Below are 24,110 nucleotides of genomic sequence, written 5' to 3'. Positions count from 1 at the left end.
CAATTAAAAACTACATTTAAGGTAATCAATCAAGTCAAATTAAATATTCAATTTGTTTTTGACTTTAGGATAAATTTTTAGTTTTACTAACACTCAGATAACCTGATTTTATATAAATACAGTTAATAACAAGAAAAAAATAATTAATTCAAGAAATTTACAAAAAATTTAAAAACCAGATTTCTTTTTATAAACACTAACACCAATTCTTATATTAATTTAAAAACATTAAATGAAAATTATCTTATAAAAATTTAATATTCTGTTTTTAACTTCGAGGATTTTTTTTTCATTTGTTAGAGATTAATAAATTTAGTTGATATAAGTATGGTGAATTACATGAGACATTTACAAAATTTTAAAACCATATAGCTTAGAACACAAATGCTATCACCAATTACCATACAAATTAAAAAATACGAAATATATTTTACTAAAAATTTAAAATATTTAGATCACTTTAAACTTAAAGAGAGAATATATATTTCAAAAATGAATAAAGTAGGTTTGAATAAATGTGATCAATTACAAAAAAAAAAAAAAAAAAAAAAAAAAAAAAAGAAAAAAAAAGAAAGAGGAAAAACATTTTTGCTAAAATTGAAAATATTTGTTTTAAGAATATAAAATATTCAATCAACTTTTAATTAATCATATTTTTCTTTAAGAAAAAATAAATTATGCTGAAACAAAATTAAATCTGAAGAAAGAAGTTACAAATGTAAAATTAAAACTATAGTATTTTTTAACAATGCACATGAAATATAATTTTGTTAAAGATATGATATAGTCATTTGACTTTTAACTCCAGATAGATATTTGATAGGATTAATATATAGATATAAATTAGGTGTGCATAAATACTGTTAGTTCTCCGAAAAATTCACTGAAAAAGAAATTTACAAATATATAAAAATGACATTGCTTAACATATTAAAAATATACAACAGAAACCTGCCCTTAAGAACTGACATTAAAATTTCTATCAATAAAATATTTCTTTCCTTTCTTAAGCCACACAAATTTCTTTACAAATGAAGTTCACTTTTGAAATATAGTTACAAGTATAAAACACTTTCTGGTTTGTCTGAAATTCAAAATAAGTTGAAATTTACATGCTAGTTATCATAGGAAACTTTAAGCAGATATCTGTACATTTAGTTCAGCCATTCATATTGTTTAAATGTTCTATAAGTATAATTACAGCGAATAAATTGTGATAGTACTAAGTGGCTATTTAGAGTACAATAATCAACAGATTGGCAAGTACTCATATCACATAGGCACCAAAAGGAATAAAGACTTGTGTATAAAAATGACATTGTAACTAGTATAAAATGCACTTTGGAAAAAATAATTTACTTATTTATTGATATATTAAATGGAGGAATTAAATTACCAGATCCAATCTTTCACAAATAAGCAGAGAAGTTAAGATTTTTATCATTTCAAATTAGGCTTCAAGAAAGTTTTAAAAATGATAATTTGCCTTGAAAACTTAAGAATTGAAAATTTTTATAGTGACATTTTAACCTAAGATATTCAATGCCTTAAAAATACACAAGTTTCTAATTTGAAGAGCTTCCCCTTCCTGAAAAATTAAGCAAACCCAAATCCTTCTGAACATTCATGGATGGCTTTCAGTAACATGGACCGGAGCTTATCGTAAGTCTCATAAGCAGGAAGATCAAGCTGATTGAAGCTGGAAAAAAAACATACGATGTAAAAAATAGTTTAAAGGAAACAAACCTTTTTACCATTTTGATTCATGATATTTAAGTAAAAACATTTTTATTAAGTATATCATAACGTAATTGAATAGAAAAAAAGAAAAACAAAATTTAAATGTAATCTTAACTTTGCCTTATAAAGTGGTGAACAGACATAATAGGCAGTCCGCTACTTCTTTTTAAACTGAGTATGCATTTTTACTTGAACTCTCCATTACATGCTTAGATGCATATTTCAAAAACCAAAGCCCTTTTTACTTTTCAAAACTTTACATGCAAGCAATCTTTTTTAACTTTCGGGTCACAACGTAATTTGCTTTAAAATGATGTCTAGATATTATGCTAAATCTCAATAACTCATAAAAAAACTCAGAAGGTCAAAATCAGATAATTGTATAATAAACAGTTTTTTTTATGTGGAATAGGATGATTGAAAAGAATGAACTTACGTGGCTGAATTGAAAAAAAAAAATTATTAAATTAAATGCATGTAAATAAATTTGTATTTTAATCTATTTCTATTTAATTTCAAAACAAATCTGTGTTTTTTTTTATCCAACGTCCAGCCGGGCCAATTGGTCCTTCCTACACTGTTAGCATAAATGTGAAATGCTAACCGGAGAAGTATCTCCAGTGTCAACATCTTTTTATCTAGAGCAAATAAGGAGATGCTGTCAATTATAAAAGTCTGTCCTCTGATCCAATTCAGTAAACTTGACCGGCACTTTATTTAATTATATCTCACAATTTTTGATATTTGACCACATAACAAGGTCATCTGCATTAGCAAAATATAGATCTTCAACGCAACACCAAGCTCCTAAAGTACATCATTACATTTCACTAGAAAGAACTTAACATTAAGAGTCCTGCCTTGTTTGTTTATAACGGAGCTTCACATTATCCCCTCCCCAACTCTAATAAATCATTGTCTGAGTAAAGATCGAATCCAGTTATAGAGACCCATTAACGCCCAGGTTTTGTAACTTTTTAAATAACATGGTTCTCCATTCCCTATCAAGAATGTATTTAAAATCCACAAATAAGCCTGAGTGTTTGTTTCAGACCAACACTATCTCACACTTTGTGAGGGATATGAATAACCAGTTTAGTGGTACTTTTATTTCTTCTAAATCCAGCTTTATTCTTTGAAATGTGGTCATTTTTCCCCAAATAGAACTGAAGCCTAAGAATTTAAATGCAGATAAGGGATACAGTCACAAACTGCCAACAAGTATGGGTTTTCCCCTTTTTAAACTGGCGAATAATAGCAACCGTTCTCCAAATACTTAGAAAATGACCACTGCCTGCCTTGTTTACAAGGTGTAAAACAGCAGTCTTGCCCTTAAAACAAAGATAAAAAAATAATAATCTGATAACAATTCACCATGGCTGCAACTTTCATCATATCTTTCTTGATAGCGACTAACTCTCCATATTTTGATCGCCAAAATTTCAACTTTGTTGAGAAAAAAGGTAGATTTATTCACAGAAAGTTCTTTTTGTGCCCGTTTTTATACATGGAGGCATTTTTATAGTTAAATTAGTATTTTGTTAATTGTCTCATTTAGACTAACATAAATTTCCATTTAATTTTATTATATACTAATTTATACTTATTAAGAACTATATATTAATACGGCAGAAAAAAATTTAAATCAACCCAATCTCTCAAACTAAAATTGTTCATTTTTTTAAGCCTAAAATTTTCAAGATATTAAACAAAAACAAAAATTAATTAAAATTTTCAATAATTTTATTGCAGACAATTTTGATAATTTTATTGATAGCTTGAAATATGTAATAAATGTTTTAAGATGTTAAGAGAATAGAAATTAATTGCTAAAACTTTTTAAAAATTAGTTATCTACTCAAATTGCACTGATGACAAAAAAAATATAAATGAAAGTGAGACTGGATAGGTTTTTAAAAGATATAATTAGTTACATAAATGTGCTCAATAATAGAGTTACACACTCTGTGTGTAATGATAGTATAATACTCATTGAGACTAAAATGATCAACCCAACAATACAGTCAATTGCTGATATTCCAACTAATTCAACGATTGAAATTATATTTAGATCACTTTTTGAACCCTTAAGATAGGCATTTAGTTTGTAATAATCTAATCATTAGAACAAAAGTTATTTCTTTTTTAATTTAAGACCTATGATGTGTAACAGAGAATTTTTTGTAACAAACATTAAAACATACACATACTATTAATGCTTCAACAAATTAACGATTTTTAAAGCCAAGGGACTACAATAGTGATTTGGACTTTGCTGACATATCTCTCTACATTTTCATAAAAACTCCTATATAAAAACAACTGCAAATCTAAAAAGACTAACTCTAATTATCAGACTACACAAATGTAAAATGTCTCTAAGTTTTTATTTGCTGGAACTAAAACCAAAACTTGTTAACATTATTTTTTCATTTATTTTCACCATTTATATTTTTACTGCTTAGGAAACATTAATTACCTAAAAATAAGGCTCAAACAGAAACGAAGAAAACCTTGTTCACATTGTTACATTTTGAAGGAGAGAATTAAAGTTAAAAATTTTAAATTTTGGTAAAAAGTTTGGTGAAAATAATATCATAAACTCAGTTTATATATACAAACTGATCTTTTAAAATACATGTTAAATTAAAAAAAAAAATATACATTACCATGTATGTGCAGAAGGAAGTCTATCTGTTGAGCGGTCATCTCTGTGAATTTGGAATTTTTGTGTACCATTCATTCCTTCTAAAGCAGCAAAGCCTTGAAGAGGAACTTTAGATGTACCAGTCACAAATTGCAAGAAGTTTGCTCTATCTGCTTGATCAAAAGAACGCAAGGCTCGCCAGAACCATTGAATCTGCAAACATTTAAAATAATTTTTAGCGTCAGAAATAATGTAAGAAATGTTTATTTTGTGTTCTGGCACAAATAAAAGTACTTGTTTTTAATGCCAAGGGCTAGTTTTTTTTTTTTTTAAACAACGTTTTAAAATATTGTTCTCGCTACCATTCAAATTAGGACAGTTCCTTTTAAACTAGTTTCAAACTTGTGCAATTCAGCAATTTAATTTCAACATTTTTTAAAAATTAAATGATTGTTTCTGACAAAATGTCACATGTGTCACTAGAGGGAAAATGACTTGAACAAAGAAATCATATATAATCAAAAAATAGCTACAGGGACTGATACTGTTGTAATTATAAAAGCAAGTACATCTAAATAAAACATAATAGATAATTGCTCTTTAACTTTGTGAACTTTGTGACTTTAACTTTGTGAAAAATTAACTTTGTGAGAAACAGCTTTGCATGACATGGGTCAGCTTACATTGTTCTTGTGTACATTGCTACTTAAAGTAAAAATATTTGAATAATGTACTTTTTTTTACAATTTAAAAATGACATTTTTAAAGTTATATACTAATTTGATATAGTTTACTAATTAGATATAATTATAAATAAAAAAAATATAAATAACTAAAAATAAATATAAATTACGAATAAAAGTTTTTCCAGACAATCCACACTTGTTATGTAATTGTATATTTATATTAACAATATTAAAAATCGATATAGATTTGCAATTATAGCAGAATATGATTATGAACATAATTTATTGCAAGTCTTTTTTTTTTAAATCTTCAAACAAACATATAATTTATTGAAACAATGTTAAAGACTAATAAATGTTTGGATTGAAAAATTTTCAAATAAACTAATATTTTAAATAATTATCAACTTGTTCATTATTACTTTTTAATTTTCATTCAACTTATTAAGTAGTAGAATATTGTTACTTTTTATTGTTTTCAGTCTTCAAAAAAGAATATATATATCTATAAAACAAGTTTTAATGAAATGACTGTAAAACTAGATATTGAAAGCGTTCTTTCTTTGTTCTCTTAAATACAGCAAATTTTTTTTATCAATTAAAACATTACTTAAAAATTTAATCTCAAATGAAAAAAAATCCAAACCTGCCACTGTCATAATATATCCCTCTAATGTAAATTTTTTATTATTTCCAAATAAAATTATTTTTTCCAGCATTTTCAATGTGGAATTACTTAGAAAAATATTCAAAATGACAAAAAAATGTTTTTTTATAAAAATTGATTCATACAACAAAAAGCTTATATAAAAGATATACATATAAAAGCAAGATATCATGTACAAAATATCAACATAATTATCGCAGAAAAGAACACGTACATTTTATGTTAATAAAACATTACCAGATTTTTTGTTTTAATCAACAAAAATTCTATAAAAGTAAAGTAAATTTTTAGCACAAGCAATTATAGTAGTAAGAAAAAAAGATACATGCTTTTAATCATAAATACAAAAAAAATAATTACTTGTAAAGATGTTGTCTGATACTTGTGATATTCACTATTAGCTTTTAAGTCATCAATATCTATATTTGGCAGCCCTGATATTAAAAGCTCTAACTCCTGTTCATTAAATATTGATATAAGTCTTTTTGGAATAATTTCATAGAAACCTTCTAAAAAGGCTTTTAATTGTTTTCTGATTGCACCAGTCATTTTCTCTTGACAAACTAATTTAACATATTCATTCTTACTTTCTTCAGTCACAGGGAGATTTCTACCATTAGGTTTTAAATCTCGTATTTCTGTAACACCGAATTCTTGAACCTAAAAACAAAAATAATTAGTTGTCTCACCAATGTTGAATTTTTAAAAATTCCAAAGTTTATAATTAAAAAGCAGCGACTACTCTATGTTAAATGAACACATAAAAGTGTACAGGGAAAAGAAGAACATAAGTCAACTCATTTCTAGCTAACAACACTGCTGGAGATACAGGCAATCTTACATGCTAAAACTACTAATTTGTCCTGCGGTAGAATTTTTTTGGCTTTCTGCAACAAACCTCTCCAGCACTAATATTTTTCTGCAAGATACTTTTAATAATAACAAATATATATGTACCTAATTTCAATGAATAAGCAATATTTTTTAATTTCTAATATCATAGGCGATATTCTCATATTTTGTTGAAGGAAAACACTAATTATTTCCTTTTACGCATTTTGTAAATGATCATCACCTCAAAAAATTATTATAATTAAAAATCGTGCAATCTGTAACAGTAACTATCGAAAAAATGATGGACGACGAAATCACGCAAATTGGACCCTTCATAATGGGGGAACTAAATGTGTGCTTCGTTTGAAGATTCGGTTGTTGAAATAAATAAAAGTGTATTAAAAATATGGAATTTCAAAAACTGTGTGGAAATAAAGCTGTGCTGAAATTTTCATGTGCGTAATTTTTTAAAAAATTTTTGGATTGATTTTATTTCAACAAAACAAAAAAAAGTAAGACATTATTTTGCTACAAATCTGAATTTGTAAAAAACTCCCCCCCCCCTTACAGTAAAATTTTTATTAAAATGTGAAATATGGTGTACTTGAATATATATATATATGAATGAAAGAACATAATTTCTGCAACGGAACTCTTTTCACCTTTTGTGATTTCTTTTTATTTTTCCCTTATATTTTTCTAATAGAAATTTTAGCTGATACCAATCATTGTAGAATTTATTTTTAAATAAGAGTTGAAAATATCTCCAGCATTTTTTCCCTTCGATGCACATGAAAAGAATCTTTTAAATAATGAAGTATAAGTTTTGTAATATAATATACGTCGCTATATAATAATTCTAGAGAATAAAAAATCTTTTGAAAAGCTCGGTAGAAAAGAAAACCAAGATTTTTTTCTTCATTATTCTTTATTTTTCATTATTCCAAAATAAGAATCGAAAAATCATGAACATCACTTTTCCCTCAGATGTGCGAAAAAGGCATATTTTGAATATAATTATGGAGAAAAAAAACCCTTCAAACATTTCTGCAGAAAGGAAATATTTCACTTCATTATTCTTTATATTGCATTCTTCTTAAATAAGAATAGAAAAACTGCAAACATTTCTTTCCCTCCAATGCGCGAAAAAGGCATCTTTTAAATATAATTTTAAAGAAAAACATTTTTTTGGAAATTTCCGCAGAAAAGAAAACCAAATCTTTCTGGAAGAACTCTAACTTTCTGGGACAATGTCGCTGCAATTCTGCCATGGGGCTAACTAATTTATTGCAAATGTTAAGTTTATTTAAAGACCTACAAGCATATTTGCTTTGAAAAACTGCTACAGAGCTAAAGGAAAGTTATTTTAATGAATACAAATTTTTATTACTAATGACAAAGCTTTAGAAATATTGATTTCCAGTAGATTGCACTGGTACAGAAAACATTCTTGTTTTACATTTTGATTTAAATAAAAATAAAAACATTTTTAGGTAACATTAGCTTTAAAGTTATGTAACTAGCAACTGATATTGAGTTTGTGTCATAACTTTGATAAAGAAAACATTTGAAAAAATAGCATACATACTTCAACACTAAATGTTAGTTCATAGCCTAATTCATTTACACCGTGTTCTAACAAAAAGACTAGTCCTTGATAAAATGAATAATCTTCACTCTCCATATCAGTGTACCTAGAACAAACAGAACTAATTAATAAATATAATTTTTTAAAAACAAAATATAAGATTTTTATAGTCTTTCGAAGACTAAATACTTAAATATATATAAAAAAAACTATATTCAGAATTTCTATAACAAACATTTTATAATTGACTTTCATATTTTTCAAAGCTCTTTATCTATTACCATGGTATAATTTAATATTTAAAAATTGCCCAAAATGTCTTATTTTATTCAAAATCAGGTTTAAAATTGAAAATTTCAAAGAGTGCTTATTTGAGAAAAAGATAATTCTATAACTAGCATCTTTTTCTTTACTTAAAAAAATTTCTTTTTTCTACAAAATAAAATATTAACCCCTTAACGATCGGTTAATTTTCAAGAAAACCGTCATGAAAGTGCCAATTTTTTTGGCTTTTGTATTTGTATTACGTATTTGATTAGTGCTGCAATTAGTTTAAAATAAGCTGACCGTCTACAATTACCTTAAAAATATCCTGGTACTGCCATCAGGTGTGTAAAGTGATAAATAAAATGTTTTCAGGGCAAAAGAAATGAATTAGTTTTATTCTTATTGGCACGTTACTACTGAACACTCCAGCCCATCAATATCACAGGAGCGAGAAATAGCGGGCGAAATCTCACCCCGTCATTTTCACGGGAGCGAGAAGGAAGGGGTTAAGATAAGTTATAAATTACTTTTTACTAGCATTACTGTTACTTTTAACTGATTTACAAGCTGTATAGAATTTAAAAGCTAACTGTAAGGTATTTCTTACACAAAATATAAAGACAGGGTTCTTAAAGTTAGGTATTACAATGGTTCAGCCTCAACCCTAAGAATCTTACCAGAGTCTTTAGGTACTATGCAAGATCGTCGGTAGGTCTCATAATCACTAAATTATAAATATAAGTAAAAATGTATCAGGTTTTTCAATTGGTTGTACACATTTATATTGATGAACATTTATAGAATAAAAATAATTAAATTTTTTCCGAAGTTTTAAACACAATTTCGCTATTGAGTTGAAAAGTTTTATTCTGAAGTCAACTTCTATACTCAATTTGTTTCTATACTTTGACTTCATATAAAAAGTAATAAAAAGGCATATTCACAATAGATTTAACTAAGTTAAATTATTAATACAAGTAATGCTTACTTTACATTCTTTCCCAATATATGCTTATAAAATGATCGAGTAAAATAGGATTCCAATAATTTGTTGTCATAAACTGCTTTGGCTATAACACGTCCAACAAATTTGAAGTAACTCAAATGGTTTGAATTGCAGTGAGAAGATGAATTTATCATATATGTCACTCGATCTCCAGGGGATGTGGTGAAAAGAGCATACATAGGATTAAATATTTCTCGTGATATAATTGTGTACCATTCTCGTAACAGGCCACCAGCATCTTGACCTTCTTCACCTGCATTTATTTTAATAATAAATTAGGCAAAATTATATGCATACATATAGACATGTTTTTTCACTGAAAAGAGCTACTAAAACTGGCTTTCAAAAATTATAATATTTTAATTAACTAACAGTTCAAGCATAAAAAAAAGAGATTTTAATATTTATTTATTTATTTCAGTGCATTAAACTGACAAATTAAAATCAAAACAGGACTAATGTTCTTTACAAAATATGACCATAAATGTCTTTCATTTTTAATGTTTCAATTATTAATTTTTAATAATTCATAAAAGCAAAATTGAACAAAGATATTAAAAGTGTAAAATAAAAAGATTTTTTCATGAAGTAGAATTGTAGTTAAAAATTTGAAATAAGCATTTTCTTTTACGGAACAAATACATATCCATAACACAAGCCCAGTGGCAGAATTGTTTCGGGCTTTTCGCAACATACCTCTCTACTAATATCTTACTGCAAGATAACTTTTAAAAGTAACAAATATACATGTTACTAATTTAAAGTAACAGAAACGTCACCTTCAAAGAAAAAAACTTTTTTAATTGAATATGTAATATTTTTTTAAATTCTAATAGGTCAATATTCTTGCGTTTTGCAGGGGGGAAAACCACTGAATATTTCTTTCAGTCATCTGTAAATCATCATCACATTAAAAAAAAACGTGAAATCCGTAGCAGTAACTACTGAAAAAAGATCCGATTTGCGATTCAGTTGCTGTAATAAATAACAGTATTAAAAATATTTGATTCTAAAAGCTATGTAGAAATCAATAATAATAATTGCATAAAAAAATAGAAAAAAAATTCTGCAGAAATTAAAGCCTAAACTTTTTACTTTATGACTCTTATTTTTCATTATTCCCAAATGAGAACAGAAAAATTACAAGTATTTTTTCCCACTCCAATGAGTGAGAAAAGCATCTTTCGAACATAATACTGAAGAAAAGAAAAAATCGTTCGAAAGTTTCTACAGAAAAGAAAACCAAAGTTTTTTTTTACTTCCCAAAAGAAAAATCTTTCTGCAAGAACTCAGTAATGTTCTGCGACAATGTCACTGTGTCATCACAATTCTGCCACAGGGAACACAAGCAAGCAAATATGATAAGTTATGTCTAAGTAGCATTATTTAGGTATAAGTCAGCTAAGAATCTAAAAATGTTTTTGGTCCTAAAATTTTTTTTTCACTTAACTGATCCTAATGTGAAAAACAGTTGAAGACTCAGAATATAAATTATACCTTCAAAAACAATATAAAATCTGTTTTTCCATTCCTCAGGAGTCCTACGATGCAATTCTCTAAATGAATCTTCAAAAACATGCTCTCTCCTTACATGTACAGCTAAATCTTCCCTCCGTGATCCTTCATCCATTCGTTCAAGCTCTTGCCTAAAATAACGCCGTTTCACATCGAAATCAAGAACTCTTGTATGATCAACTAACACAGAGAAAGGGCCATCAACTAAAGGAGTTGTTGACTGTCGAAGAATTTGATTTAGAACAGTCCTGTGTGTTTCTGAAGGGGGAAAAAATGCACTTAAGATGATTTAGGAACACTAGAACTAGGTCATAAATAGAACCATTAAGATATTAAAAATCATTAGGTCAGTTAAAAAATTATACTATAAGCTAAACTCAAACTAAGTTATTAATTACTCAGTTTTTTCTTATAAAAAATGCTGATTATCAAAAAAACTATACATAACAAAAACAAGAAAACAAGATTTTTCGTTGGAATACAGTAAAATGCATAACAATGAAAAGATAATTTAAACTATGATAAATTCAACGGTTTTAAATGTTTAGGATTTCCATTTTCCTTAAATTTACATATTGGGAGTACAAATTAGTTTCAAAAGATGGCTCTGGCTGTTATGAATGTTTCATAGTGACAGCTGGTTTCAGAGAGGCTAGACATGTGTCAATAATATTCAGTTTATATTGCTTCGAGTTTCATACAAACACCCTGTTTCTAACTTGGTTGAATGTGTCAAATTTTGTGATAACTAAGCAGCATTTGTGGGGGGTTTATGTTTTTGCTTTAATTGGAAGAAAAGTGCAGCTGAAGCGCATTGAATGCTTGTAGAAGTTTATGGTGACAATGCTCCAACTGATGAATCATGTAGGGAATGGTTTTGACGTTTCAAGAATGATGATTTCAGAGTTGAAGACAAGCTTCGCTCTAGACAGCCAAAAAAAGTTCGAAGACAAAGAATTGGAGGCATTACGCGATGAAGATTCGAGTAAAACACAAAAGGAGCTTGCAGAATCCTTGGGAGTTACGCAACAAGCCGTTTCCGTACGATTGAAATCACAAGCAAGGCAATTGGGTGCCTTATGAACTGAAACCGAGCGACGTTGAAAGGCAATTTTTCACTAGCGAGCAGCTGATTCAAAGGCAACAAAGAAAGGTTTTTTTACATTGGATTGTGACTAAGGATGAGAAATGGATATTCTACGACAACCCCAAGAAGAAAAAATACCACACTATGCCCGGTCAATTGCTGCCATTGACCTCAACATCAACACCAAAGCCGAATATTCATGACTCGAAGGTCATGCGGTGTATCTGGTTGGACCAAAAGGGTGTAGTATACTATGAGCTGCTGCTACAACTTGTCAATTCCATTACGGGCGATTGGTATAGGCTACAAGTGATTAGTTTGATACTTGCATTACCAGAAAAACGGTCGGAATACGAACAAAGGCATGACAAAGTTATTCTTCTGCATGATAAAGCTCGGTCACATGTCGCAAATTTTTTTTGGAAACACTCAAGTGGGATATTTTACCGCAGCCGCTGTATTCGACGGACATTGCTCCTTCTGATTACTGGCTGTTCCGACAGATGCAGCACGATTTGGCAGGTCATCGGTTCACTTCTTTCGCAGAAATCGAAAATTGGCCCCTAACTTGGATCGTCTCAAAAGACAAGACATTTTTTCGAGATGGAATTCGAAAATTGCCTGATAGGTAGGAAAAAGTAGTAGCCAGCGATGGACAATACTTTGATTAATCTGTTCATTCATTTTGTTCTGAAATAAATGCATTCTTGACCACACAAAAACGGACCGAACTAATTTGTACTCCCGATACATAATTTAAAATAAATCATTGTTTAATTTACATCTTTGAGTAACTTAAATAAACTTACAGTTCACTTTAATAATATATTTCCATTAACTTAAGTGTAAGAAAATGCAATCTAGATAACATTTGATGACAACCAATGATTTCAAAGACATGTTAAGTACATTTTAGTCTTGCTTACTATATAGAGTTGATTTTGTCTTTTGTTTATTAGTTATTTTTGATAGAAGCTTGAGCATTTGAACTGAAAAATCCAATATTCTGCTTTACAATGCAAATTTAGCTCAAGAAAACAAATATTTTACTTAAATTTAATCAAGTTAGATAGACACAAGATCCCAGAACAACACATGTCTAATTAAACGAGAGAACACTATTAATGGGTAGAAGACAGAGTGAAATGAAAGTAAGCAGGTTTATTTTCAAATTTTTGTCTGCACATAGTTTTTATATAGTTTTTGCCACAAAAAAATTATAAAATTTCAATCATATTATATGCCTAAGATATTATATATAATAACCAAGCAGGCTTATTTCATATAAAAATGAAACAATAAATGTAATAACATTCATAATAAAAATGTATGCTACATGCACAGATAAGAATCAAGTTTGAAAAAACTTAGACCACAGATGCACTTAAAAATGAAACAAATATTTACATTTTCTTACAAAAATATATAGTAAAAGCTAGACAATCCAGAGCTTAACAATCAGGAAACTGATATACCACTTATTTTTTTTTGGTTGTATCATGGTGCAGCAGTTTTTCAGGTAAATATTGTAATGTGAAGCACGACATATTACGACATTGATTAATAAAAACAGACGGTGAGATTTTATGCTCTTTTCTAGTGCTTTTTACCCAATTTGCAATTTTAGTTCTTTTTTTTTTAAAATTTAAAACCAACTTTAATAATTTATGGATTATTATAGTTTCCTCCCTTATTGTAATAAATTCCTTATAATAGGTGATTGTTTTCTTTTTAGGAGCAACATTATTTTTCAGAAAATAAAAATTTTTAGCACTCTAACAACTGGAACATTCACATATCCAAAATTTGATTACTTCTCATGCATTCTAGATAGTCAAGCTTTACTGTACTATAAATTATAAGCCACCAATTTTAACATTTTGAAATAGAAAAAAGCATACCAGCAAACTTTAAGAATTTCACAGTATCCATTGACATATTAGCTGTAGATGCTGAATCAGAAACATTAGAAGTTATTGAATTATTTTCTCCCTGGAAATTCATTGAGGATAAAGGTGATATGGGAGGAATATCTTGTAAATGAGAAATTTCACTTTCTTGAGTATCTCTTTTATTATCTTTCCTAAAAAATATATAAAAGAACCTTAACACTTTGTTTTTCTTTCAATCTTTAGAAATTAATTACCTACAAAGTCGAAGTGTCACAGGACAGCAACCATTTTTCATATCTATTAACTAAATTGTAATCATTTCTAAGTTATTGTACATCAAACAATGATGTAAGAGAAAACCTTTTAATATTTAAAAAAACTCTACCATTGAAAATTTCATAAGTCTTGCAAACCAGATAGCAAATTCAAGACATGATGATTATAGAAAATTGCAAACAAGGAATAACTTCATTTTCATATAAAAAAAATATAGTTAATACACATAGCACAGAAAATTTTTTTTGAGTAACCAAAATGCTTATAACCTAGAAGTTTCTAGTATTTTCTTCCTGGGCATTGATTTAAGAAAAAATTGGTTAAATAAACCGACGATTTAAAAGTATCCAATGGATGTGATTGAGTTTCAGGTTGCTGCATCAAATGGATGGTTTTTGATATTGAGTTTAGGTGATTTTACAATAGCAAAATTTTGATACAATATCAAGTAGTTCAGTTTGGAAAAGACCTAAAAATTTATCTAATATAGTCGAAATATTTGTTAAAAATGAACTTTTGGCAAAAGCAATTTAAATAAATTCAATATTGAGTGGCTCATACTATTTTTTAAATTAATAATTACTTTATTTAATTCTGTAAAAGGTAATTTAAAATTCTAATTAATTTAACTATTAAAGGTTATTGAGTATATTTTTTCTTAAAATTTAAATAAATGTTATTTATAGTAGTATATTCAACAAAACATTAACAAGATTAATATTGATCATACCGAATTTAAAAAAATATGTAAAGAATTAAGCAAATTTTAATAAATTTATATTACTAATGTTATTTAGTGAATGGCCCCTAAATTTTTTTAATTAAAATTGATTACCTAGTACAGTATTCCATTAATGAAATAATTAAAAAAATTAGATAATTTTAAAATGCAAATATAATGAGTATTGAAGCTAAAAATTTTTTGTCAGAAGTAAATTATTATATTGTCCCTACACTCATAATATTTAACAAATCTATAATAATTAAAAAAATTTATATCAATTGTTTTAAATCAAATCTTTATGAGATGAATTAAAGTATTTTTGAATGACAAATCTGAAAAACGTCAGATTTTTTGCTGCATTTAAAATATTGAAAGCCCCTCTCTTCATACTTATTTAAAATCTTGCCTCTAAATATTATTAAGTATTTTCCTAAAACAAAATAAGAGCACTGAAAATTTTGAAAGTAATAACACAATAATAAAATGCAATAAGTAAAAAAAAATATTAGTAAAAGAAAAGTAATAAAGTATAAAAAAATGTTTACAAACAATTTGCAATTAGTGGATGGTCCCTCAGATAAAAATTTACGTTTAAGAAACTTAATTAATTCTATCTTTATTAATTAAATGAATAAAAGGGAGATGGAAATTTTGAGGCTTTGTGATTCTTGACTGCTCTGAGGATCAACATGAAAACATGTACTTAGTAAATGGTCCCCAAGTAACTTCCAAGATTATGAGTACTATTCTATAAATAGAATAGAGCAAGAAGGCCATTAGCTTGCCATTGACGAAGACAATTGCACTTCAATAACGATAAAATTAACAAGAGAAGTAAAATTTTCTTTTGCTATTAAAATTGGGCAATGTTTAGCTGGTCCCCAAAAACTCGTGGGAAGTCTCGGTTCCAATTCAGAGAGTGAAAAATGAAATTGAGAATATCTTGCAAAATGAAGCAGAGTTGCACATGAGAGTGCAAGAATCCTTCCCACTGAATCCAGAGCAACCCCCCACATGCCAGTAGCTGGGTTGCCACAAAATTGTGACCTGGCGATACCCAGGAGAAAATATCCCTTTCGGCACAGAGCGGCGCAATTTAAGCCTACTACTTCAATTTGGAGCATGTAGGCGCAGGTTTTCACAATTGGCACGGATCGGCGCAATTGGTGCAGCACTTGCAACACTGGGAGACCTAAATCCATGATTTTTTCAAAAAAATTGCAAAAATCATGACATTTCATGACAAATTTTGCTCAATACTGAAATTCATGACTTTCCAGGTGCGCGGATACCCTGTATATATATTCTGTAATTATTATATTATAATTATTATATTCTGTACTAATAATCTGTGACATTATCTACCATGCTGAAAATTTCTGTAACTGGGTTAATGGGTAATATTAGAATATATATGTTTAAACTTTTAAAATGTAAGCTTTTTTGTTTGACTTAGCTTCTGGAGGATACTTACTTCTTATTATCTTTTTCTGATGAAGCATGAACTAAGAAAAATGCCTCAACAGCTGGCTGCAAAACTAATACGGCATGATGGTCAGGAGTTTCAGCTAGTTCTTTTAAACAATCACTTAGTGCAACCCAGAGGTCATCCAACAATAGTTCGCTGCTCAGGTGAAGACACTTCAAGTCTTTCTCGGAAGAAGATTTGGAAGATGCTAAATCACCTAAAAACAACAACAATAGATTAAAATTCATGAAATTGATATTTTTCAGCAATTAATGTTATACAGATATAAATATTATGGATGGAGCAGCAACATAACTGTTCTGAAGCAGAAAAAAGATGTTTTGGAGCAAGTAAAGTTGGATATTGGAGCTAATGATTTTTTATATTAGGTGTAATAAAGTGTTTGCATTTATTGCTCCAAATTATCAATTTGCATTTCATATCATTTTTAACAGAGCTCAGAAGAAAATGCCTCAGTAAATAGAAAGGATGTAACAGAAACACAAAGAATTATCTAATTAAATAATAACTGAAAAAATTTACTCAAATGGGTTTCCTGCAGAAATAAAATCTAAAAAATAGCTAAAATAGTATTTTAATACGCATTTTTAATATATTTTAAAAAGAAAATGAATCTGTCAACTCTTGTAGATTTCCTCACAAATCCACGGTTTTCAATCGATTTTTCTCTAGTTATATATCGTTTTTCAGTGATATCCATGTGGTTTTTAAATTCCGATATTTTTAATACAATGTCATTATGACACGCTAGTTTCTAATTCGGTTTTCACTTTTTTACACACTTGATTTATGGCAATTCCATCAAAAATTTATGCTGTTTGATGATCATTGTTTTTTCAAGAGTTACTTACAGCATTTTGGGCATTTTAATATAGTTTTTCAAATTGCAACATATATAATACAATATTGTTTACACGCAAATTTTGTAGTTAAGATATCACATTTTCACAAAATTCGTGGTAAATCCACATGGTTTAGAATAACGACTAACGATTTATTCAAAAATCACTTTCTGATGAGCATGATTTCAAAGTGATTCCATGCTACGATCAGCCGATTCAACTTTCTTTTCTAATTCCAATATTTTAAATGCATTGTTATTTCTGCATGTTTTTTGAATATTAGAAACTACTTTTTGAAGCCCTCTATATGTGACAATTCTATCGTAAAACCACAGCGTTTATTGATAGAGCAAACATTTTATTTTGGAGCTATTTGCAATTGTTAGAGCTATGTCCAATTTGCACAACTGTTCTAACCCTGAAATATGTTTCAAAATAAATAAAAACAAATGCAACAATAAAATTTATATTAGGTACCGTATTTTTCGGCGGAAGAGCCGCGTCACTATCGAAAAAAAAAGTTGTTTTCTTCCTACATGCGGCGCTTCCGACGAAATATTTTTTAGTAGCAAAAAATTTTTCAAGGAAAGTTGTTTAAGATTAAATAATTTTCTGAGAGAAAGACTATTAAAAAAAATTTATAAAGAAGTCGACGAAATATTCGCCCGTATCGCGATCTGCTGCAGAACATCGGCAATTGTAATTTGAGCGAACAGAAAAGGAAATAATAGGACCCTAAATCCGACACTCACGGGACTGACGAAATGCCGAACTTTGGATCTCTTTCGGAAATTCCAATATGGCCCCCTAATATTACTATAATTCAATTCCATTGTTAATTTCAGAAAAACCGATAAATTTAGTCAAGTTTCGATCGTAGATTATGATGGGGTGAATTTAAAACTGGCCCATCTTAAGAAATTTTACTAATCAAAATAATAATCTATATAATATAATCAAGAAGAAATATTTTGAATCCTATAAAGAAGAAATAATAGTTTCTTCTTTGGAGCGAGATCATAGTTCTCGTTTTTTCCTTTAGATAACATTTTGTTTTAACAAAAGACGCTTACCTCGCAGAAAAAAAAAAGCTAACAAGGAACTACAAAAAAAATAAAAAAAATGTAACAATTAATGCTAAGAAACTAACAATGAATAACAACAAAAAACAAGCGAAAAACTAATAACGTTAAAAATAAAAGAAACAAGCAAACAACTATTAACACGAAAAAAATCAAGCTAACTATTAACACGAAAAAAAAACAAGCTAACTATTAACAAAAAAAAAAAATTAGCAGTTAATAACTAATAAAAAGCGGCAAAATAAAAAATTTATAAATCGAATAAAAAACCGCAAAAGGGATAGAATTCATTTTGTTGTCTACATGGTAGTTTCAATGTCAACTGGGTGTAGCCAATTTATGGTCAAACAGAGGAGGGAAATTTGGGGGCAAATCAGTAAAGCACAAGCCCAGCTGTCAGGATTGATCAGTTTTTTCCAACTTGCATTTCTTTATTTTGTTCATTGGAAATGCAGATGTTTTTACTTCTCAATTTATTTTAAACTGATAAGAAACAGATGTTTCCTTTGACACAGATTTTTTTTTCAAGCTTCTTTTTTATTTTTAAAAGATAAAATAAAGTAAGTTACTTCAACAGAATAAAATTCCAAATAAAAAGAATATAGCTGATTTTTTTTGTCTTATCAATATAAATTTCTTTAAAAAAAAAATTTAAAAAAAAGATTAGATCAGATTAAGTGCCAAATTTTGGAATGCTGGATTAGGGGTCCCATACCCTTTTCTTCTCCCCAACCCTTTTAAAATATAACTGATTGATTTCTCCTAAACAGCTCCAGTAGAAATGACACGTGGAGGAGGTGGGGTACACCCCTCTTTTAAACATTTTCTTCTCTTTCTAAGGTGAGTCAGATTGGGTTATTTCCATTGAAGGAGAGGGCATTCTACCCACTAAAATTCCACCCCCTAAGATTGTGAAAGTGAAACTTATTTCCTCTTCTCTCATTCCTTCAGAATTTTTTTGGGGCTTGTTTAGTTATTTATTATTCTTGTTTGTTATTTCGTTATTATTAGCTGTTTCGTTATTATGTATTAGTTTTTCCTCAAATTGTTAACGGTAATAAATTTTAAAATCTTTTTATTTTAAAATCTTTCATATAATAAATTNGATGACTTTTTCATTATGCTTGCTGGGCATTTTCCACAACGCACTAAACTCTGCCAGCAATAATTTAGAAATTAAAACTTTACTTTATGAAATGCATACAAAAATTTAATTTTTTATTATACAGATATTCAAAATAGTAATTTAAAGGACTCTTCTAAAAGGATGCTGATATGCCCGGTTTAGCGCCATTGCGGCGCTTACTATAACTTTTTTTTTAAAAATTTCAATTTTATCGATGTGCGGCGCTTGCGCCGAAAAATACGGTACTTCTCGAAATTTGTATTTCAAAGCTTAATTTAGAGAAGTTAGGGATTTCAGAAATGGGCTGAAATCCCTAACTTCGCCAAAACCAGGTACCTTGATTTTGGCGAAACTCGTTTTGGTTTTCCAATCATGCAAACTCTGAATCATATTTTATTTGGTAAGAAGAAGGAGCTGTAAAATTGGCATATTTTTGTTGAACTCCTGTAGATCAGTTTGTTTTAATGTGTAAACTCTAGATTTTTTTTTTTTAAGATAACCTTATTTGTTGCTCATTGCAGTTAGAAAAAAATATTTTTACTCAGTTTATTGTATGGTTACTAAGTGTTCATACAAAACAAAAAGATTGTTGTTGCTGCTTATGCCCACTGGACCAACAGAAGCATTAAATCAAGTCTATGAACTCATCCAAAAAGCTCCCAAAGCCATGTACAATTGCAGCAGGGTTGGAGACCAGGTGGCTCTTCTGGCAGCCAATACACGATAGGATGTGGGCAGGAGCAGACTGGTTCCTTAGCACTGGTATTGCAATGTGACGTTGGGATCGAGTGTGTCCGCTTCTAAGTCTGGCAAGCGCCGTTTGGACATGCCTATTGCTTGCCCTGATCAGAGCAAGACCAGGTCGGCCTCCTCCATACCAAACATGCACAGGAGCTTTTTTCCAACAGGAACCAATATCTTGCCTTGTCCAGGTTCTGAGAAAGTAAGAAGGTCATCGCCAGTAGTATCTCTATGGCTGCCTTCACGGGTGAGGCCATCAGCAATTTCATTCTTGTAGACATTCACGTGTGACGGTACCCACTGAAAGAAAATCCTAATGTTGTGACTCAAGCAATTTAGAAGCTGGACAACATTTAGTGTCGTTCTGTCACCATGCCTCCACCATTCAGACAGGTGCTGTGTGGAGCTACGGCTGTCACTCAGAATCCATACATCTAAATCGACATTGTGCGCAATGCAAAATTTCACAGCTTCCTTTATAGCTATTAGCTCTGACCTAAAAGCGGAGCAAAAATCAGGATTTTTGATGCATATCTTGATGCCAGTCCCTTAAGATGAATATTCCACTACCAGATACAGCACCAGCACTCATTCTACTGTCAGTGTAGATCTGTAAAGCATCATTTGGAATTTAGTTTCCTAATAGTTTAGCTTCCAGAGCAAGCTGTCTGAGATACTCTGGGTGCTGTAAGCCCTTGTTGGTATATGAGCATAAATTAGTTCTAAAAAAGAAGCGTCCGTGGAACAACGTAGCAACATCCATGCAACCTGCCAAAGAGACATATTCTACTTTATTGTGTAGCCAACCCTCGCTTTCAGCGCGACTAAGCGGGCTCTCTCTTAAGGCGACGATTGTTTTTCCAGTTGCGCACATAACTAGAGGTTCCGTGCTAGTGGTCAACATAACTGATGAGTTTAGCAAAATATTTGGTCAAAAGGTATCTGCTTCGTAAATTGAGAGGTACAAGAGTCATGACTAACATGACTCTACAAAAAGATTAAGACCAGTAATATCATTGTTCTGCTTTGTTTCAATAACCTTCGCTCTCGGGGTAAGACTGGGTTCAGCAAGTTGTAGTATGACCGGGTACTACCACACTATATAAAGCCAATTTAGAATATCAGATAAAGAAAAGGAAATGGAACATTTAAAAAAAATTTCATCTCTAAAGAGAAAATTGTTTTGCAGTTACTCAAGAAACAAAAAGGTAAACTTCAAAATGAAATAATCAAAAATCAAAAGGAAGTGTTTGAAGGACCAATATAACAAAATAATTTTAAAAAAACAAACTTAAATCCTAATGCTTCCCATTAAGATAGTAAAAACAGATCAGATGTTGATTGTTTATCTTGCAATGTTATATTTTTTCAATCAGGGCATGCGGTAAGAATTTGCCACATTGCTGTATGTGATAAAATCATAAATTCATCGAAATAAATTGCATTTTGACAAAAATATTTGAGAACAATTTTTTCTACCAACAAGAAAAATATAGATTCCCCTAGATCCTGAAATTACATCACTATGAATTTTTCTCAACAAATTTTGTATTTTTTGTTCGATTAAAGTAATTTCCATTAGATACATGGCATAACTAGTAAGAATTATATTGAGTTCAAATAATCTAAGCAACAAGAGATATTGTGTAAGCATTAAAAATACAGATTCGCGGCTGTTCGTTACCGAATTACGCAATATCACATGGCAACTCTTTCCTATGGTTCGTGTCAATAAAGCAGATTACGTGGTAGCTAGATGCATATTACCATCCTACTACTCCTGCAGAAAAATTTTTTTCGTGACAATAGCATATTGTTCATGAAAATAAACTTATTCTAAAATTTAAAAACTAAAATGGTTGCTAAAATAAGAAATTTGATTTTATCTATATAGGTAATCACTTTTTAATGATAGATATAATATAACCACCTGCACTTGACTGCCAATTAATGTTTTCAACCTTAGCCCAAATTTCAATAAAATAAATCTCCGTGAGTAGTACAAAAACTCTTAAATCAGATTTAAATTATTCAAATAATTTATCTTCAACAGCGACTATTTTTTATGAAAAATTACAACATGACAGTAAAAATTCTTTTGTTAAAAAATAAAACTTTAGTGAAACATTTTATTTAAAATGAAATATAGTTAAACGAAAGTCAATTAAAAAAAAACAGCAAATGTTGCTTTAGGTTTATCCTTATATTACTGTTCTAGTCTAAGAAGATTAAAAAAATTAGATTCTAATTTATTTTCTCAAAGACGATAAAACATGTACATTTTTCATCCTACCACCCAGTCATTGCTCATTTATTCCTCCCCAACAACAAAATGACTCTTGATTTGAATTTGCATTTTATAAAATAGTTTAATTTATAGTAAATTTGTATTCTGATTTGAAGTTATCAATGGGGAAAAAATTAATTAAAAAAAATTGTTAAGTTTTGCCTTTAATATTTTCGAAATTTGGTCAATACTTATGATATTTGGCTAATTGGAAGTTCTTAGTGCGGGCCCTGCTAATAGAAAAGGAGAAAAAGAGAAAGGTAGATCCAATGAGGAAAGCGTTTTTACAGGGTCCACAAAAGCTGATGTAGAGCTGAGAGAGATAATTACTTCATAAGTGAACTTTGTCCACAAATTTTTAAATTTTATTCAAAAATAAATATGTCTGCTACTTTCACAATGTAATTCCAATATTTCTAAATTTACCAAAGAGTTCCCATGTGCACCAGGAAATAAAATGAGAAATGATTGCATTAAAATGAGAAAATATGTTTCCAAAACATATTGCCACTCATTATTAAGGTTACGAAGAGCTAAGTAGGGATTAAATCATCAGAAATCAGTTTATATCTCAAGTTAAACTGGTATGCATTTGCTTATAATAAAAAACTGTTAATAAGCTTCATTGTTAAGTCTAGTTTTCGATAATTCAACCCCACTTTTGTTTTTATCTCACCTGACAATCAAATGCAAAGAAAGAGAAAAAGTTTGTAACAGAATATGGCAACAATTCTATAAAACTTTTCACACAAAGATAAATTTCTCTTTCTTCTAAAATTGAACGAAATGTATGAGACGGTTTTTGAAGATGGATATAATTAAATATTGTAATTTGGTAGATGTTGTGGCAAGACCATTAGTAATACTTCCAACACAAAACTGCATGTGCTTCTCTTACAGCTGGCTGAGAAACAAAACATTATAGAGAATATATAAAAAGGCATTCCTGCAAGAGCCAATTGTAGACCAGCAGGGGGTGGGGGTTATTAAGATGTTACTAAAACTCTACAATTCACAACCTTGCGACATGCAGAACTGTTGTAATGTCGTCAGTATTTTGCACAAGCAGCATTTACTTCCAACACAAGCTGGTAGCCATTGACCTGAAGTTTAGTGGGCTTTAAACTGTTACTGGGGATAGAACCCTAATTCATCACAATGACAGTTCAGTGCCTTAACTAATGAGCCATAGCAGCTCATAGAGAATATGTAGGATATATTATTCTTTGTGATTTTTGTTTAAATTGAGATAAAATATTTTTCGTGATTGACAATTTATTACCAACTCCAACTATGCATATTATTTTTTTTATTCATTTTTTTCAAATTATAAAGATACAGGGTTGGGTTTTTGACGTCAAAAAGTGGTTTTTGACATGACAAGGGTATAATACTGGTTTAAACCGTCAAAAATGTCAAAAACTAAAGTTTGCCAAAAAAATATATAAACTTCAAAACTACGTACAGTTGCCATGCATTACATTGAAATTTAATTAAACTATAGGTAATCAGCAGGTTTTAAAATATTTTTTAATTAAAATTAAGGTAAAATAACAGATTTAAAATCTCAGAAATTTATATTCAAATGCATGTGCAGAAAAATTTTGCACAAAA

General features: G+C 29.2%; 1 protein-coding gene across 1 annotated transcript in view; it reads right to left on the bottom strand.

Annotated features, from left to right (window-relative positions):
• Positions 1-1,509: 1,509 nt before the first annotated feature.
• The window catches only part of LOC107455455 (HECT, UBA and WWE domain containing E3 ubiquitin protein ligase 1), a gene marked incomplete in the record, with an annotated part of 276,027 nt that continues 253,426 nt past the window's right edge, over positions 1,510-24,110 (bottom strand). The window contains 8 exon segments of the mRNA XM_071187934.1: positions 1,510-1,699; positions 4,410-4,600; positions 6,101-6,400; positions 8,163-8,268; positions 9,418-9,688; positions 10,933-11,208; positions 13,939-14,120; positions 16,404-16,614. Coding sequence (XP_071044035.1) covers positions 1,597-1,699; positions 4,410-4,600; positions 6,101-6,400; positions 8,163-8,268; positions 9,418-9,688; positions 10,933-11,208; positions 13,939-14,120; positions 16,404-16,614 — 1,640 coding nt within the window.

Source organism: Parasteatoda tepidariorum, chromosome X1 (assembly GCF_043381705.1).
Source record: "Parasteatoda tepidariorum isolate YZ-2023 chromosome X1, CAS_Ptep_4.0, whole genome shotgun sequence".
NCBI classification, from domain to species: domain Eukaryota; kingdom Metazoa; phylum Arthropoda; class Arachnida; order Araneae; family Theridiidae; genus Parasteatoda; species Parasteatoda tepidariorum.
This window is presented reverse-complemented; position numbering and strand designations above follow the sequence as displayed.